Source organism: Thermobia domestica, chromosome 13 (assembly GCF_964235325.1).
Source record: "Thermobia domestica chromosome 13, izTheDome1.hap1.1, whole genome shotgun sequence".
NCBI lineage: Eukaryota > Metazoa > Arthropoda > Insecta > Zygentoma > Lepismatidae > Thermobia > Thermobia domestica.
Genome location: NC_137466.1, coordinates 28973025 through 28993388, shown reverse-complemented (window position 1 = coordinate 28993388; position 20364 = coordinate 28973025). Strand labels below are relative to the sequence as shown.

The 20364-nt window shown below is 35.5% G+C and overlaps 1 protein-coding gene across 3 annotated transcripts in view; it reads left to right on the top strand.

Annotated features, from left to right (window-relative positions):
• LOC145668063 (piwi-like protein Siwi) overlaps window positions 1-20364 on the top strand; it is a 219683-nt gene that overhangs the window by 13323 nt on the left and 185996 nt on the right. For all 3 annotated transcript variants that reach the window (XM_081735562.1, XM_081735563.1, XM_081735561.1), the window contains exon 2: window positions 8192-8324. In XM_081735562.1, the coding sequence (XP_081591688.1) occupies window positions 8199-8324 (126 nt within the window). In that variant the 5' untranslated portion in view covers window positions 8192-8198. The remainder of the gene's footprint in view (window positions 1-8191; window positions 8325-20364) is intronic.

Sequence of the window (20364 nt, the reverse complement as noted above, 5' to 3'; positions counted from 1 at the left end):
TATACTCGGAGGAAAATTAGATACTAATTTACATTTAGAGAAGACCTGTTATCCTGTTGTTACCGCTTTTTGAATATTCCACAGAAGCAGCTTCTATAAATACCATTTCGTTAGAGTTACGTGGACGCTTCAGCGGAAAACGCATGATGTGGCAACAGGATAGCGCGTTTTCTCCAAGTATCACTTCGTCTCTCATTTTGCTTCGTGTATACTTATAAGACGACGCAGGGTCACATTACAGTGTAGTACAGAAACAAGTAATGTTTAGACGTGCGATTTTCAGATAATTGCATTGACCCATGAGGATCAGTTGAGTAGTCTTCCATAAATCTAGATCCGACACCACTTGATACTTGTCTGTCAGACTACTTCAAGAAATTGAAAGCGTAGGTCGTGTTAGGGAACGTATGTTATCATTCTCTGCTTGTGTCCGGGAACTGTGTACGTGATTTGAGTAGTAGAGGTTCGATCTTTCGCTATTTAGAACTGGAGGCGAACAAACACTGCTTCAGTGCATTTCTTTCTTTCTTTCTTACTTTTCTTTTTTCCTTTCTTTTCTTGTGAATGACTCCTGTTTCTAGCCACTTTAAGCTCTTCCAATTACTTCGTCACTAAATGTAATTAAATAATTTAAAATTCTTTTGAAACATCTCCGTAGTAATAGGCTAAAGTTAATGGTGTCGTCTACTATGACATTCGACATATATGCTCTTGCATGCTTTGGTAGTTGTCAATACTCTGCAGAAAAAATCTGACTGAGCACTCGTAGTTGTTTGTATTTTTATATTTAAAAATTTGTAACTCATAGTAATAAATATTTTTCATAATTTTGTGTGTTCGAAATAGTTGACTATTTCCATGTTGGATTTTAAAAAAACTCGCCCTATGTATTTTCAATTTAGCTGCCGTTCAATATAGTATTACAAAACACCAAATTTTCGAATGCATTCGTATAAAATTGGGTGAGTTATTAGAAAGGAAGGTATGCCCTAAAATTGTTTTTTTAAATAAAAAGATAAATGTCGCATAAGAATAGATATCTTATAAAATCTGCAGTATAGGAATAAATCATTATCTGGAAAACCTAGAAAAGTCAGGGAATTTGACTTAGCCGATCCTGGAAAAGTGAGGGAATTTTATGAAAAGCTGGATAAACCTGCAAAAATCAAGGAATTTTAAATACAGATTTTGATTTCTCAGAACCCATCTCTCTTTCTGTCTTACTCGGCTGTTTGTTGGGGGATATTTTATAAAATCAAATATATTACTTTATAAAACTTTCTCTCTCTCTCTCTCTCTCTCTCTGTATATATATTTGTTCTACAAGTCAAAATAAACCAAAAAATATATATATCTGTATACACCGTTCGGGTTCTCGTCTGAAGACGCGAAATACACTATGTGGCAACGTCGCACATAAAGAACCATAGATTAGATTTATCAATCCATCAAATACATCGATTCTTGCCAGATGATAGTTAGTAGACGTTGACACTAGCATCGCTTATTACCTTAACAATTGATGTAACTGTTTGATGGATTCTAGGAGCAATGCTAATTTTTCCAAGTTAATATGCAATGTTGCCACATAATGACATTTTGATTCCCCGTAACGACTGAAGGAGGCCCCAGGTGGCATTCCATCATATTCGCGTTATTTTGACCTGTAGAATAGTCCTCTGTGGTCCGTGGGCGCCATTTTTAGAACACCCGATATATATATATATATATATATATATATATATAGATAGATAGATAGATAGATACACACACACACTTGTACATTCATAGTAGATGAGAAGAGCTCTGGTCGGTAAAAGCAGTAACTTTTTTACATTATATATAGATCTGGTAATCTGTAAATCGTGAGCTGAGAAATCTGGAGAAGTCAGGGAAATCGTGCTCGCGAAATAAGAGAACCCTGTATGAAAGGGAAATATTTTTACTAGAAACTTACCCAAGTAGTGAAAGTAATTTATCAGAAATAATTCTTCAGTTATTATGACACATTATTACTTGGCACATCAAGATGCCGAGTTAAAATAGCATATTTATATAATATGTGGAGATTAGATATTATACTTTTCGCTTTTTTATGTTTGAAATATTGATTATATATATCTCAAGGGAAATAATAATAAAAAAATAATAATAAAAAAAGAATCGAAATAGATAAAGTACTAATTTAAATTATAAAAATATAAGGGCAAATGGAAAGAGAAAATTATTCTTATTTTGTAGTATATGTTTTTAACTAGTCGGGGAGAGTTTTTAATAAATTCCTTGACAACAGTGATACTATTGTTTAAAAAAGCGAACCCAGAAATATGTAAAAACTACAGAGTCCTTAGTAGCACATCGCCGTAGGTACAGTTATCTTGAATACTAAACAAAAAACTTTTTCTTGAAAAGGAAATAAAAAAGGTGAGGAGGAAGTTTGGATTTAGGGGAGGTGAGGAGGGGGAATATTTATTTATTAAGAAAGTCAGTGAAAAGTTTATAGAAATAGTTAAAGCTTCCAAGTTGCGTAAAGAAACATTCCTCATGAACTTTTAAAACGTAATATTTATTAAAATTGATTTACGAAAATTCCATAAAGTCCATACTCAATAACCCACAGCTCAGGAACCAAGAAATTGAGAATTGTTAAAATTGATTTACGAAAATTTCACAAAGTCCACACTCAACGTTTAATAACCACAACTTGGGAATCAAAACTAGGAAATCAAGAACTGTTTAATCCAGACCGGATACATTCGATTGAACTTGAACGATATGTAGTGTTCTTGATTTTTCAGAGAAAGAAAATTACAATGAAGGCTGAAAGATAAAGAAATGTATGAGTGTTTCTTTATTTGGAAAAGGGTTTTGACAGAGTGAACTAAGAAAATGGTTATGAGAGTTCTAAAGATGATTTGGATATGAATGGAGGACTGAAGATTTTTATGAATGAACGAACAAGTAACTGTTAGAATGTGATAATTAATACCAGAGAAGAACGTAATTGCAAGGAAGAATCGTCAGGGATATTATCTCTGACAACGTTATTTGGTCTACATATGGAAGATGGCATTTCGATACGAATAGAAATATTAAGTGTATACAGATTGCAGATGGTATGACTTAACGCGAAATCTGAACAGAAAATTTTTGATATTAGAATACTTAAGTAAAAGTTGTAAAAAATATGGGATGACAATAAACGTTTGAGAAACAAACGTGATAGAGATTTTATCGAAGTTGTATATATCAAATATAGAAATAGAATAAAGAGGGAGAAATACAATAGGTGTCTGCTTTTCTGTACCTAGAAACGGTTAGACAAGCATTTCGGAAGAAGAAAACTGTTATTTCGTGTCTTTGGTTCAAGAGTTAGGAAAAAAAAATTATCAAATGTGTTGCTTTAAATATTGTACAGCACGGGGCAAAAGCAATGAAAAAGACTAGAGGCTTTCAACATATGAAAAGAATAGAAAAAAATAGCTGATTTAAGGAAAGTAAGTGAGTACATGATGCGAATAGTAGGTGGAGAAAACAATATTCGATGTGGTAGGTTGGTGTGTAACAGAAATTCTGACTGACATTATCATGTTTAAAGACGAAGAAGAAATTACTTGGTTATCGGCTGCAATCACACTTTTGTCGTCGCTCAATCAACGATTGGATTCGATGATGAAGAAAGTAGTCTGCAATGCAAAGAAGTCGCAGCCGAACGTTGCACCGTCCTGTTATCAGAGATATCTCCAAGAAATGCTCGAAATGGATGAAGTATTAATCTATGGAAGAGACATCGTGAGAATACTGTGGTGGATGGAGAGTTTGTGTCGCTCTTTAAATGACATGCGGGCGTGCAATATGAAGACACCATGTCTGTTGAGCATAGTCTGTCATGTTAATTCCTAATAGTTCAGTCAGCCTAATAGTTGGCGGTAGTGTACAGGCAATTAGCAGACAAACTGACGGCTTGTGGGAACAACTAGTATTAATAGGGTTGCCAGATTTCTGAGCACTTAGTTTCATCAGAAACTGCTCAAATCATTTAATTGTAGCAGAACTACTTATTACAGTATATCTGTACGTAATAAGATTACAATTAAAACTATACGGGTGGGCCCTCCTACTATCTGTGCAAGGAAAGGTGGTTTCTGACAGTTGGGTAGAGCACGTGGAGTATTAGAGGCGCTGTTGCCAGAGGCTCAGTGACACAGATAGCAGCTCTGGCGACAAACTTAAGACAATTTAACATATCGTCTGAACTACTGGCAACAGCGCGGTCAGTGACCTTCGTTGCCTAGAAAAACCGTGAAAGAATATCGCTGTGATTGGCGAACAATTCTCCCTCTCGTTTTGTTTACAACATGTGCAGCTATCTGTCAGAGGCCACCTTTCAGTAACTCGATAATAGTGTAGTTACTGATACTCTCGCCTTTGGTGCGAGCAGTCCCGTGTTCGATTTCCGGAGGGAAGACTCAGTCGAAAGTTTAACAGTTTTTTCAGACCAGCCAGACTGAGGGAGTTTATTTTTTTCTGAGTATCCGTTATTTACACCAGGCAAATGCTGGGATAGCACCGAACATGGGTCCCAGGCCGCCGCTTCCTTCCTTCCCATACTTCCCCGGACAGTGTGCTCGCCCGACGTCATCCCCCATACGTGACGGGCTTAAGGCCATAGATGCCGATAATGCCCAGATATATAGTGAGGGTAATTATAAGACAGATTTCACAACTTTTTCACGCTACTTAGCTTACATTAGTTTTGAAAGCAGTTAACCTAGGCAGCAGTTTATGGTGCCACTAGAGTAACAATTTGCTGCCAAGAAATTTCCCTCTAAAAGGAGAATTATGAGACACTGGCTGGGTAATTATGATTCACCTGTTGTCCCCAGCTTTCTGTGTGTGATATTGAGGTATGAAGGAGTCCAATTGTGAGACAAAGGAGTCATAGTTATTTTGTGTTTATTAGATAAAGATATATAAATATTTGGCTGAGTTACAAGAAAGTAACTGAGAAAGACAGTGGAAATAGTTACTGACGTTATTCTGACATTTTTGTGAGTTGACTATAATAGGCCTATATGCTAATAGCCTATATTAGATAGTTTCGGGTTATAAAACAGGCTTATGAAACAAATTTAGACCAAGTTCTAGACTGTTCATTAAAAAACAACTTAGGCTACTTCTATGTCTTTATGTTTTATTATATTGATATGCATCCTAGGCTATTTTCAACAAAATAATGTAGGTCTACAACTTTGAAAGTTACTAAGAAACAAGATTATAGAACTACCTAATCTACAGAATACAGCTTTTTTGAAACTTAACATACTAGGATACAGAGATAGAATCCAATTATTTCTCAAATACATCTCAAATACATTAATCTAGCATGCGTCTCATAAAACAAAATGAGATACAACAACAACAAAATTCGTAAATCTGAAACAAAAGCCGAAGGGACAAATTCAACTTAACCTGTAACTGCAGACCTACGAGGCTTCCATCAACACCCATTGGTTTCACAATAATGATATTACTGCACGAGTAGTTAGAAAAGTTAATGATAGGATTTCAAATTTCAAAACTTTTTTTTTTTTTTTGAATGAATTTGTTTAAAAAATTGGTACATCCAAACTTTTGTAAACTGAAACTTAACAATGTAGACTTTGTGAAAATGTTACAAAATGCCTGTGCTCTTAATTTGTATTTATGTACAGTGGTTGAAGATCAGGAAGGGGTGTCTGATAATTACCCTTCATAGGCAGTGTTTCATAATTACTCTCACTGACCCTATAAATAAATAAACAATAAAACTACACGGTAATTGAATTAGTATCCTGAAAGTTAATATAAGTGGACTAATCTGTTTTATATATATATATATATATATATATATATATATATATATATATATATATATATAATGCACAAGATATTGACTTTTTAATTTTCTTAAACTTTAATGATAGTTGGTTCATTACATGTTATGTTTTCAAATACTTTAAACAAGACATTCATCGAAGCTAAGGGGCTTCAAATTGATATCTGTGATTGGCTTTTCAAAACAAGACTTCTTGCCCGTGAATCGAAATAACGTTTTTTCAGTTTCACTAAGAGACTTTTTCTCCTGGTTCACAATCTCTGCACCGTCTGTAAACTCACCCCACAGACTGCTGGTTTTCTCGTAGAGACCACAAATTTCCTGATCTTTCGTACATCTTTAAAAGCAAAGAGTACGAAACTCTACTATTTTCCGTGATAAGTGTGTAATAGGTGAAATAGTAAGGAAATAGTAACTAATTAATCTATTTTCCGAGTCGAAAACCCGTTTTTGAAAGTGCGATACGGACTCGGACATAAGCCTTAAAATACGAACTGTCCGTACAAAATACTGATGTCTGATAACTCTAAGCATTGGTTTAAGAAAAAGACCTGTCTAGAACACTAATAGCCTTAACGCGGTAAAACTTACAAACCCTCCCAGCAACTAGTGTACTTCACCCAACTATAACATGTGATTGGTACATGCAAGGATATTGTTACCTATGCTTACCTTTTCCTTCCCAGTACAACCACTCCAAACCAAAGATTCTGTATTCGATAATGAGTCACGTAGACATTTTGACTTCAAGTCTGTGAATATTTTTGATATTCTTATTTTACTTTTCTCTTTGTTGTCATTCCCATGTATGACTCCTTACATTTAACACTTGATGATATTATGGGATCGGCGAAATAACTCTGTAAACCTGTAAGATTATTTTTTGTAATATCGAGGCAACGGCAGTGAAGTTAAAAATAATATATTTAAAACATTTATTTAGTTTATCGAAAACACGCTAATTCAATGGAGTACCAATCCACTTTATCTTTGCTGTTTTTCCTTTCCAACCTGCCTCTTTTCAAGGAATCAATAACATGTATTTGTCATTTCTGTGAAAAATGTAAAAGAAATATGTTTTATTTACCTGTTCTATGTAAAAATCTGAACTAATTTGCTTCTCAGGATCCATGTTACTTGAACGAAGTTTCCTTCTTTGTAATACACTAACATCGATTACTCGCTTTGCTGGGTTAAATTAAGGAAAATAGTAATATGTTCCGTTAGTCAGTCACTTTTTACTATTACTAAAGCGCTTTCTGATATGTTATTTTCGATCATTTTTTTATTCTTTCCCCCTCCTTCCCCATGCTGTGTGCCCGAATTTGGATTTAAACGACATCGGAAGTGTCACTGTTCATCTTAGTGACCTCAAAAACTATGGATTCGGCACTAATGCCGGTCATTTTCGATTATTTTATATACCTTCCTCCCCCATGTTGCGGGGCATGGTATCAGAAGTGTTACTGTTCATCTCAGCAACCCCGAAAACTATGGATTCGACATTGATATTGGTCATTTTCGATCATTTTTATATATCTCCTCCTTCCCCTTCCCCTAAGTTGCGGAGCTGAATTATGATTTAAACGGGATCGGAAGTGTAACTGTTCATCTCAGCGATCCCGAAAACTAAAGGTTCGACACCAGTATCGATCATTTTTAAATATCTTCCCTTCTTCTCGTTCTGTAAGTTGCACCGTCAAAGTGATATGATAAAAGCCATGCTAGGTACGAACCTCACCTACGTTGAAAATTTGATAGAGATCGGTGGAGTGGTTTAAGAGTGATGAATTCATAAAAAGGCACTTTCATTTTTATTATATATATATATATCTTTTCCCTACGTTGCACTGTCAACGTGGAGCATCCCAGGCCCGAACCTCATCTATGTTGAAAATTTGATCGAGATCGGTCAGGTGGTTCAAGCATTAAGTTACAAACATATTCACTTTCAATTTTATAATATAGATCAGGAAGTTTATAATTCCTTACTTATATTGAACGTTTCGGGGGAAGATGGTAAGCGTCATCTTCATCGAAATTGAGTTATATAGTGAAATGATTGAAATCGAATCACAGAATAGTATGAAGTAGTTGAAGTTAGGAAATATACTTGCATATGACAGGGGAGGCTTGCTTGTATGTGGCATTGCATTGCATTACAGGAGAATGCCCAACTTCCTTTTCCAATTTACTCACAAGTTTAAAAATATTTCTTACCATTATCATCCTCCAAGTGTTGAGAAATTAATAGTTGTTAGCATTGTATTTGAATTCATTTCTAATGAATACCGTATATATTCTTTGTTTCAGTTTCAGAATGGAACCAACTACTCGTGCTAGAGGCCGTGCAAGAGGGCGGTCTCGTGGCCTTCCAGGTCCTTCTCGTCCTGGCGGTGATGAGCAGAGTCCTTCTCCTGGCTTGTCGTCAGCACAGCAACAATTCGTAAGTTCATATTTTATAAACGTGTCGTGCAGACAAAATGACTCAAATTAAACAACAAAAAATTTGAATTTAATATTTAAGTCTCGTTTGAAATATCTCAGCCATCTATCTTTTTATTTAAAACTATATAATTTACAACTGTACATAGGACAATTCAGTATTATTATACTTAAATAGATATAAATAAAACTACAGAGGAATAATTTCTATTTGATTTATTTATGCTTATAGGTAAGAGTATAGACAAGCTTTTCAAAAGTGAGTGGTTGTTTTTTGGTAATGTAATAATATTGCACCTTAGTATGAGGAATGAATAAACGCATTTTTTCGAACTCAGCAAAATATCAACAGGTATCTTGAGCACAAAACAATTTTGGATTTGGAATTCTACGGATATCTCCCATCCTTATTGTTGACATTGACATACGCGGAAGCAATGATATTAACATTTAAAATAAAGTTTTAATATCACTTTATATTTTGAAACATTTTTATTTACTGCACAAAATAATCACATATTTTCAATCAATAACACTGTTCATGATCTAGAGTTGTTTAATAGGCATTAAACTTACTCCTACATAAGGAAGAATATTACATTAGCTGTATATCTCTCTCACTCTCTCTCTAATATATATAAGTACAGGAAAATATACAGAAGAGTAATTAAAACAGCTAAATTACTATCAAGTAGCTCCATTTCTTCAATGATTATTTTCTAGATAGTATACCATCACCTAACCCCATTCAAGCGAGTTAGGATGATTTGATGAAAATTCCAATGCATTCACATACTTTGTTTTTAATTCCAGCGACAGTAGAGGAGTTATGGAAAATATTGAGTATGATATCTAATTCGGGATCTTCAGGTTTTGATGGTTTCAGTGACTGTTACCAAATTTTGTTTTCCTTTCATTGTAAATCATCTGTTATTTAGTAAACCTATCTCTTGAGAAAGTATATTTTCCATCAGTGTTAAAAGTTGCAAAAGTATTTCCTCTCCATAAAAAGGGCAGTATGCATGATGTAAGAAATTATCGCCCAGTCTCCATTCTTTCCACGTTTTCAAAAATTTTTGAGTATGTGATGAAGTCACGACTCTGCAATTTTTTGAAGTCATGTAACTTACTATCACCATCGCAACATGGCTTCCAAAATAAGAAAAGTATTGAAACAGCCTTGTTTGATTACATGTTCAATATAACTCTTGAATTAATAAACAGTAAGTATATTGTTGGCCTATTCATCGATTTATCCAAAGCTTTTGATACAATTGATCATGCTATTCTTTTAAGCAAGTTGTATGTTTATTGTATTAGAGGAGTAGCTAACAACTGGTTTCTCAGCGGTACAAATATCAAAATTAGCTACAGATGGGTTTCAAGCAACTTGTTCGTCTTTATCAACTGTAATCAGAGGTGTTCCTCAAGGTTCCATTTTGGGTCCTATTCTCTTCCTGGTATCTATAAATGACTTGTTAGAATATATGTATCCAGCAAAATGTATTCTATATGCTGATGACATCAGTATGATAATATCAGTAAAATCAATTGAAGAAGTTGAGAAGAAATGTGACTTTTTTACGGACAAATTAGTAAAATGGTTAATAGCGAATAGGTAAATTATAAATCGATTCATTTTCCAAGAAAACCGCGTACATCACCTGGAATAAAAATATCTTCTAACTTGCTCCAATATTCTTGCACGACAAAGCTTTTAGGTGTAATCATACGTGACGATCTTTCAAGGTCTGCTCATATCTCCACTTTAAACAAGAAACTAAGTAACGTGTGTTTTTGCCTTATACAAACTTCAAGGTACTGTGTCGAGAGAAGCACTTCTTAGCTTTTACTACGCCAAGTTTAATTCATTAATTAACTTCGGCATAATACACTGGGGATCTGCTGAAAATAGTTTGAGCACCTTCCAATTGCAAAAGAAATCGATTAGAATAATTTTTGGATTACCCACAAAATCGACATGTAAAAACTTTTTCATAGAAGCAAAAATTTTAACACTCCCCAGCTTATACATCTATAAATCTATTCTTTTTACTGTGAAAAACAAGCATCTTTTTATCTTTAACAAAAATGTTCATAGCCATAATACAAGACAAGGTAGTGACATACTTGTGATGCATCAAAAATATGCTAATATAAGCAAAACCGTGTACATGAATTGTGTCAGATTGTATAATCAACTTCCTCTGTACTTGAAAAATATGACCAATGTTTCCATTCTTGGTAAGACGTTATATAATCTACTCGCTGAAAAGTGCTATTACACCATTAAAGAATATTTAAATGGCTCATTAAGTGAAGAGTTGGTAACAGATACTTACTCGTGAGTACATGCCTGGTGTGGTACAAACAGTTACCTAATTATAATGTAAATTGTCATGTGTTTATATTTAATATATCTATTATGTGGTTTTGTATTTTAGAAAGATGCATGATGTATACCTCTGGTACTTGACAATATTGTATTTTTTTTTTCTTTCTGACAACTGTAATGCTTACATGAGAATTTCTCATGCTTTGTAAGCTAATGAAGCAGGCAAATAAATGAAATAAAATGATATACTGTATATATATATATATATATATATATATATATATATATATATATATATATATATATATATAGAGAGAGAGAGAGAGAGAGAGAGAGAGAGAGAGAGAGAGAGAGTGAGAGAGTGAGTGAGTGGTAGGGAACTCCATCGAGAAAATTCGGGAGGTGATTCCCGACACCGAAACAAGAAAAAAAGTCCCTTTGCAATTTTCTCTAGGACACAGTTTCGGAGCTACATGATGCCGAAAACGTGGCAAAATACACTTTAGAGCGCTATATCTTCTCTATTTCGAATGATAGAGGTAAGGCTTCATGGTCACCTCAAAGGAACGAAACTTGCTCTATTCAAAGATGGGTATGTCGAAATCGTGAAATCAGTGCACAGGGGATTCCCCAAATGAGCGTATGGACTCCCGGAGAAACTGTCAGGTAAAGATACGTCAAAATAGGCGTGAATGGATAGGTTTTCCACCTGGTAATCATAATTAGTTGTAACCATGTCGAGATCTCAGAGACGAATTGATGGACACGTCATATTAGGTATGTGTGGTTGCATAACCACCAGGTACTGATGGTGACCAACAATGAAGTTGTGGATATGACGTGTGGGTGAATACACTTCAGGAGCTGACTCCACAACTAGAAACAAGGAAACAAGTCATTAACAGAAGTCGAAAGAGGCGGCGTGTTCCAGCAGGAACCGAGCAAAAGATCGCCCACACACCGTGGGTAAAGTAGAATATCTCCCGAACGAATTGAGATAGTGACGTCGGTCCACAAAATGAGAAAGAAAATCATACTGAAGGGAACTGATGGTGCAAACAGAATGGAGCAGATGGAACTGCGCAATGGGAGTCCATACAGGAAGAAGGGGATTCCGCACAGCAGACGTGGTAGGGGCAGTGAAAAGTGCAACAGACCTATGTACTATGACGTGTTACGTATGGCTTACGTACGGACTGTGGGGTGAGAGCTGGAAAAGTGGGGATTCCCCATTGCAGCGTCGGGGACCAATTCAAGGGAACACCGCCGGACATGGGTGTTGGTGCAGCGGTTCCGCAACAAGCAGAGTACGCAGACATTGCAGGGCCGAGAATCGCTGTAGGCCCTACCGAGTAGGCAACTGAGGCATGGAAGACATGGACAAAAGTAAGCATGCGAACAGGCAAATATGGACTGTATTTTCAAGGATGATACACTACATCTCGTACTGGTGTCCGTGATGAATAAGTAACACAAAGATTGACGCTGAAGGTTTCAGAAGTCTTACAACAGTCTTACCTGTGGCAACACTAAAGAAGATGCTCAAAATGACGTCCACCACTCTGAACACAGGCATTGAGACGTCGTCGCACAGACCGGCGCACACGTCGAAACGTGTCTGGTTCTTCCCGCAAAGCGTCACAAGCAGCTCGGACGCGTTGTTCCAACATTTGGATATCAGGTACCGGAGTAGCATAAGCAACAGTTTTGAGATGCCCCCATAAATAGAAATCCAGAGGGTTTTAATCCGGCAACCGCGCAGGCGATTACAGGACTATCCGGCCGATCCACTTGCCCGGGAAAACAGTGTTCAAATAATCACGCACGGGGCGACAGAACTGCGCCGGGGCACCATCGTGCATATACCACATACGTTGTCCTAAGACCAACGGCACATCCTCCAGAAGTGTAGGAAGTATCTCGCGCAAGAAGTTCAAATAGATAGGCCCAGTGAGTCGTTGTGGAAGAACAACTGGTCCAATGAGATGGTCACCCAGAATCCCTGCCCAAACGTTGATACGAAACTGGTGGCGGGCCTGTACCATTCTGTGTGGATTATCCACAGACCACAGATGACTATTATGAAAATTCTTGATATCATCCCTTCCAAATTGGGCTTCATCTGTGAACAAAATGGAGGAGAGAAAACCGACAGTTGTTGCCACCAAATGGAAAACCTGATTGCAAAAGTCCAGCCTGGGAGGAAAATCCCCTGGTGAGAGGGGTAAAATTGTTGGCATGAAGGATCGACAACACTATTTTATGACTGACATTATGCTGACGGACAAGCTCCCTGGAACTTACACTCGGGTCATCGAGCACATATAAAATACGTTCTTCGGCATGCACAGTGCGTTCCTCACGTGGTCTTCCCGTGTCATACATGGCAGGGTGAAACGTTTCGGCCTCACACAAACGACGAAACAGCGTTGCAAATGTTGTATGATGCGGTTGGCGTCTATTGGGATATCAATCGTTGTATAATCGAGCTGCCTGCCTACCAAATTCCATGTGCTTCTCCATACTCAAAAATCATCTCGGCCTGTTTCTGATTGGTATATATATAATATTTGTTTTTTGGTTGTCTGTTTATATAATGTTGAGTTTCTTAATTAATGGCGTGCTTTAATTTTTTTATAGTTGACTTCTAATATACACATATTTTTGCACTAGTAATATACTGTAACCAGATTTTGTGGTAAAAAGATGTAGTAACGGTTTCATAATTTACTATTCGCAATAGTTCTGTGTTATCTGCGCATAACTATAGTTTTAAATACTGATTTCGGAAGAAATGCGAGGCGTGCTGAAAAATTCCTGACTTTGTCCTCTCCATCCAGATGAAACCTTCGAAGGTTCGTATAAAAGCTTAATATCTTACGTACGGTAATGAATGTATATAATATTATACGGCTTGAAGCAATGATAATGGAGATTCGAGGAAGTTTCACTGCTTTAAAATATAGAACCGTCATGAAATTTTTGTTTTCTCTAGAGCAAGTCCGCGAAGGACATTCACGCTGAGATGTCGAAAACATAGGGAAGCAGTATCCTTCCTACAGCACTATCACAGTCTGTATAGCTCATTTCAAGACTGGCCATTTCACGTTGAAGGTTTGGCGACCCTCGAATTTCAACAGACCTGGCAACTTGCGATACTGTCCATAATTTGATCTTTGAGATATGTATGTACTTGTTATCAAAGATCAGTTTAAGCTATCTATCTATCTATATATGAACACCCTTTGGTCAGAATACAGCTTCCACACGTCTTGGAAGTCATGCAATAAGGTCATGGCATTTATCGAGGGAGATATTGCCCTATTCTGCCTAGGGAAGAGCTGCGTCCAGTTCTGTTAAATTCCTAGGCAACCGGTCAAGAAGGCGTAGGCTTCTGTTTTCAACTCATCTCACAGGTTTTCAATTGAGCCCATGTCAGGGCTTTTTGCAGGCCAGTCCAGATGTCCAAACAGCCAACTGCTCGTAAACCACTGTTAATAGCCTTGGACCGATGTAGTGTCGCGTTGTTGTCCTGGTAGATCCCATCACCATCCGGAAAACAGTCTTCCATTAAGGACTTAACAACACTCTTCAGATGTTCCAGATACTCTTCGATATTTCTGTGACGTTTTGAGGTAACAAACTGTCCCATACCATTCCAACCAAACGCTCCCCAGACAAGCACACCACCGCCATCATCTTGCACAACAGGATCAATGCAATCTGGGTGAAGAGCAGCTTGCTCTTCCCATCGCACTCGTCATCTCCTATCTGTTGTTAACAGTATAAATTGCTCTCATCGTTCCACACCACCTGTTTCTATAATATTTCCATATCCCATTGACAGTAGTCTTGACGGGGTGTCGCTTTTCTTTTATCGTGATCAAATACGGTTTGCGTGTGAGGCGGCGATTTCCAAGCCCTACAGGATTTAGTTCCCGTCGCACTATATGTTCGGAAATTGCTGTACCTCGGTTCTCATTAAATGCCTTCGTGAGCTGAAACGTTGTTATACGTCAAGTTTCACGATTTGCCTTCAGCATTTTCTTTAAACGACGATCACAATTCGACAGGGCTTTGGGTCGATGGCCACAGGATGTTGAAGCACTTGTTTTCCCTCCATCATGTAGGCATTATACAATCTTGAAACGCTTCTCATTTGATATTTTTAATTCTCAAGCTGTGTCCGACACTTCCCTTACATATTGTTTCATAGTGACAATCTGGCCTATTTTTAAATCATCTATTGCTTTTGTGAATACCATCCTGCGAAGGCTCAATGTGGTTCAATTGTATATTCTGTTCATTATATCCTCTTATACAGTTCCAGAAACTCAAAGGCATGGTCCCTCCCTCCCCCCCCCCCCAAAAAAAAAAAAACGTAAAACAGCACCGAAATAACGTCAGCGGACAACTCTCCCGTTGGCAAAACCGATCCATCAATGCTTGTACGACGTTGCCTTATGTAAGAAAGGGATGGTCAGTGACTATTTTTCCTTCTTCCTTTTTTTCGGTATTTTTTTGTAATTCACAAAACACTTTTCTTTTACTTTCCCGTAACTCAGATAAAGTAAACATTTTCCTGGAAACTAGAGCAATATAACATAATAAGCATAAACGTCTCCCTTGAACACTGATTAAATACTATAGCAATAGAATATAAGTGTTATATAAATAGTAACTACTGACTGTAGCAAAACCTAAGGAACGTACTGTAATAGACGCACTCTCCAATTTTAATAAACACTGAATCCTATTGTGTAACACGGTTCAAATACTATTACCAATATAATAAGAAATACGTCTGATATAGAGGTGTTCACGAGTCGACACGAGAAATAGGGTTTTCTTATCTAAATTTTGTAAGTCACATCTCGTTTCTCTTCTCAAAGATTTTTTTTCTAGTTTCGATTGTCGAAAAAGATGTCCTCGTCTCGTTTCATTTTGTAAATTCACATACAAAATTTGACCTGATTTTTTAGATTTTCAAACTATGCTATGCATAAGTGTCGGAAGTCTTACAGAACGGGTTTGTCCGTCCGTTCGTCTGTCGTCAGTTATCACAGCCAAAACAATAGGAGATATCGAGATGCGGATTTTGCAATCGATTCAGCACCCCAGAAACAGGTCCTGTTTTCTCCATTAACCTTCTATTCAAACCAGAAGTAATTAAAAATAATCATTTCGGGTTTCAATATTTATCGCCATAGAACAAAAATAGTAATAGACAGCGAGGAACATTTTTCTGCAATCACAACCTGCAACACACTATCGAAACGGGAAGTAGTTCAATCTATAGTACTTCTGTTTTCAATACTGATTTTCATAGAGCAAGAACTGGAAAAGATATAGAGAAGCACTTCTTTTGCAATCTATTCAGCGTCCCAAGAATAGATTATATACCCTCCCTTAATTCTCTATTCAAACTGGAAATGATCCAAATTAATGATTTTTGGTTGATTTGTGGTAATCAACATTTCGCCACTGAACAAAAACTAAGGAATAGCGAGAAATGTTATATATATATGGACTCAGGAACATGTTCTTTTTTGGGGCTTATTTATGGCTGATCAAAGGAAAGTCAGTGAGGGTGACAGATCTGTTGTTGCCACATTTTCCCTTTTGTGTTATTTCTAGAGGTCTTTTTCTTTTTCTTTTCTTTCTTTCTTTCTTTCTTTTTTTTTTAACATTAAAACATAATACCTAAGAATTTTGTATACGAGGAAACGGTTGCAAAACTGCTAATATATAGAGAAGTGGTTAGCGGTTGATAATAATTATCCATATTAAAATATTACGTTTGTCCTACAGATTCCCTAAGTAGGTTTTAAATGAGCACATATGATTCTTTTATTAACTAATGAATTCGCAATGACTTTAAGAAACAAGCAATTGGAATTGTGCAGACCAGGAAATAAACCTTCATAATTATAACAAAAGCACAATAACATTGTGGATTACATCCAGTAGCTGTAGATGCATCCGACTTCTTCGAAGTTTTAAGTATTGTATTCGGATGGTTTGGAAGTATTACATAGTTTCAACTGTGAAACAACATTCACTTGTCTTAATTTCATCTAGAAGTTACTAGAATCCTTAAGTGTAACGAGAAGTTCATGAAGGGAATGATATAACACTCAAACCATATTTATCATTGGAGTATATGGCGTAAGACTTGCGTATCTTTATAAAAATGATAAATGTTCTACACTGTGTTTGTACAATCATTCTATCAACTTACGATTTTATGTTATGATTCATGTATACGCAGCACTAGCATGTGCACGTTCATTCAACCCGGCTGCTATGAGACAAGTCATTTGGCCAGGGCGTTTATATATACATACTAGGCACGGAAGTTTTACGCAGCAAAGTGGTGCCGAAATGTCTGAACAGTCGAAACAAAGGAACCAAGGCCCATTTTTTAGGCTAGTGCTCCAACTTGTTTCCTGATTAGTGAACTGACGATGAAACCAGGTCCATACGTATGATCCAGAGACCAATGATCAATTAATATGGTGGTGCCACTCACCAATGATCAATTAATATGGTGGTGGTGGTGCTCCGCACCAAAAGGTTTCATAAAATCAACAGAGAAGGTCATGATTTCAATTTTCTGGGACAAAGAAAGACTTTTGTTGGTGGACTACCTACATCGGAATTCTTAATATCACCGGAAGAGGGAACGCCGCGAAATTTGTCCAAAGGGATTCTCATTCCCCAACAACAGTCTAGCTCACTGTCGCACGTTGTGGCTGCAAAATTGAACACTGAGATTCCAGTTGATTCACCATTCCTCTATTCACCTAATTGGCGCTTTCTGATTATTATTTGTTCTCAAACTTGAAGAAACACCTCAGCGGACAACATTTTGAGAGAATATCTCTGAGGTCCAACATGCTACGAAAACTTGATTTTAGGCCTAACCAAAAGAACATTTATTTGTAAGGATTAGAAAAGCTGCATTATCGCTGTATCAAGCGCATCAGTCCCAGGGGAAATATGTTGAATAACTGTCTAATTTCATCCCTGTACCTCGACTCTTTTTGGGCAAAGCCAGGAAAGTTTCAACATCATCTCGTAGTTCATACAACAGTATTATTATTATTATTATTATTATTATTATTATTATTATTATTATTATTATTATTATTATTATTATTATTATTATTATTATTATTATTATTATTATTATTATTATTATTATTATTATTATTATTATTATTATTATTATTATTATTATTATTATTATTATTATTATTATTATTATTATTATTATTATTATTATTATTATTATTATTATTATTATTATTATTATTATTATTATTATTATTATTATTATTATTATTATTATTATTATTATTATTATTATTATTATTATTATTATTATTATTATTATTATTATTATTATTATTATTATTATTATTATTATTATTATTATTATTATTATTATTATTATTATTATTATTATTATTATTATTATTATTATTATTATTATTATTATTATTATTATTATTATTATTATTATTATTATTATTATTGATATGAGTGTTTCGTGTTTTACAGTCCTTATGCAACACCAATTATGAAAGTTGAATGATATAGCCTAGTATACGAATAGCCTACCTCGTAATGTAGGTTCTGAACCATGATCTGGACTTCAATCCAATGTATTTGGTGGGTGAACAGACCATCAGACAAAATTAATGCCGACAAGATAGACCGTTCCCCATCACACTATTTTGCCTCCAATAGATTTGGATTACAGAATCATGTCACGGATCACGGCTATTGATGATTATTGTTACAAATATTACACATTATTTCTCACTGCAATATCCTATAATGTCAAAATCTAACAAAATTTATATATCGAATTGTGGATTGTTTCTAAAAACGAGGTTACTTCTACTTATTTCCTTGATAATAATTAATCAGCCATTTCCAGCTTATCTTTGATGATCTGCTCTAGCGTTTGTTTTACTGTTTGTACGCAAATACATCTTACTTGCAGATTGTATGAAGAAATTACTGAAATCATTGACAATTACTGAATAAAAATCAATCCAAATTCTAGACAGAGGAGCAGAAAAGATAAAAGATAAGCTTATTTATTTATTTCAAGAGACCACAGTATTGTACATTTGTACATGCGGTATAGAACATGTCAAATCCTATTATTGTCTATATAATAAACTATAGTTCCTTATACATCACATTAGTCTTACAATTAGATTTTGTCTTACATCACATTAGTCTACATTAGATGCATATATATGCATAAAAATACCACACCTTATCCAGGGGTGCCCACAAGGGGGGGGCTATGACGCAAACTGCGTCATTGAAATATTTGGGGGGGGTTAAAAATCTATATAAATATGTTTGAGAGGGTGTAAAAATTAATCGAAAAGTTATTTTTTCATGGAAGAACACCTACGGATAGACAATTGAGGGGGGGTGCGTCATGAACATGAGGGGGGGTGGGCACCACTGCCTTATCTATTCATTTACCTGGTTTTATTCATAGTGCGATAATCTGTAGTTTTTTTCTTTACATTATGCTATCTTCATTTAGTATTTAGGAAACACGTATTGAAGATATTTGATTATAATAATGTATAAATAAGTATGACTACTTATGTAATTATAAAATAAATACCTTCCTATTGATTCATACAACTACAAGTTTCTAGCTTGAGCATGTTCTTAAAATTCCGTGACAGTATAAAAACAGTACCCTTGTAGGTATTTTATTAGTCTTTGTTTAAAAAAGGTGATCAGATTTTGAGTTTCTTATGTTGATGGGTAAACTGTTATAAATGTGTATTCCTGTATATTTTGGACCTTTTTGGTAAAGTGCTGTATTATGAATGGGAATTGCAAGATCGCTTTTGTTTCTGGTATTGTATGTATGAATGTCACTGTAGCATTTAAGAGACGGTTTCAAGTGTTTTATTATAAAGATTGCCGTTCGTAATATATAAAGGCAAGGCATTGGGAGAATTTTAAGCTCACGAAATATTTTTTTGCATGATACTCTTGATTTTGTACCTTTCATTGTTCTCAGTACCCTTTTTTGAATCTTAAAAATTGTCTTACTTTCTGCTGCGTTTCCCCAGTGTACTATTCCATACGTAAGTAGACTCTCAAACTGACTATGATAAATTACTTTTTAATGCTGATATGTTGAATGATGTTTTCACACTTTTTAAGGCATAGTGCACTTTACAAAGTTTCTTTTGGAGTACAGATACGTGCCTATCCCACGTTAGTGTATCACTTACCCAGAGTCCTAGAAATTTCGTTGCTTTAACGTTATCTATGAATTTATTTTTAATAGATATGATTGGATTATTTACATTTGTATTTCGAGAGTGATGAAAGTTTATTACTGTAGTTTTATCGGTATTCAATTTAATTTATTATTTTCAAGCCATGAGTTTAATTCTATTGTTTGTTCGATACTAACTTTAATTTTACTGTCAGTGTATTCAGTAATGACTAGACTTGTATCGTCAGCAAACATGGTTGGTTTGGCTGTTTTTATGTAAGCTGGAAGCTCATTGATGAAAATTATAAAGAGAGTAGGGCCTAAAATTGAGCCTTGTGGCACCCCGCATTTTATTGGTTTGATGTCAGAGATATATTTGGAACTAATACCCCGCTGATCCGTGTAATCAATTAGTACGGCTTGATTTCTATC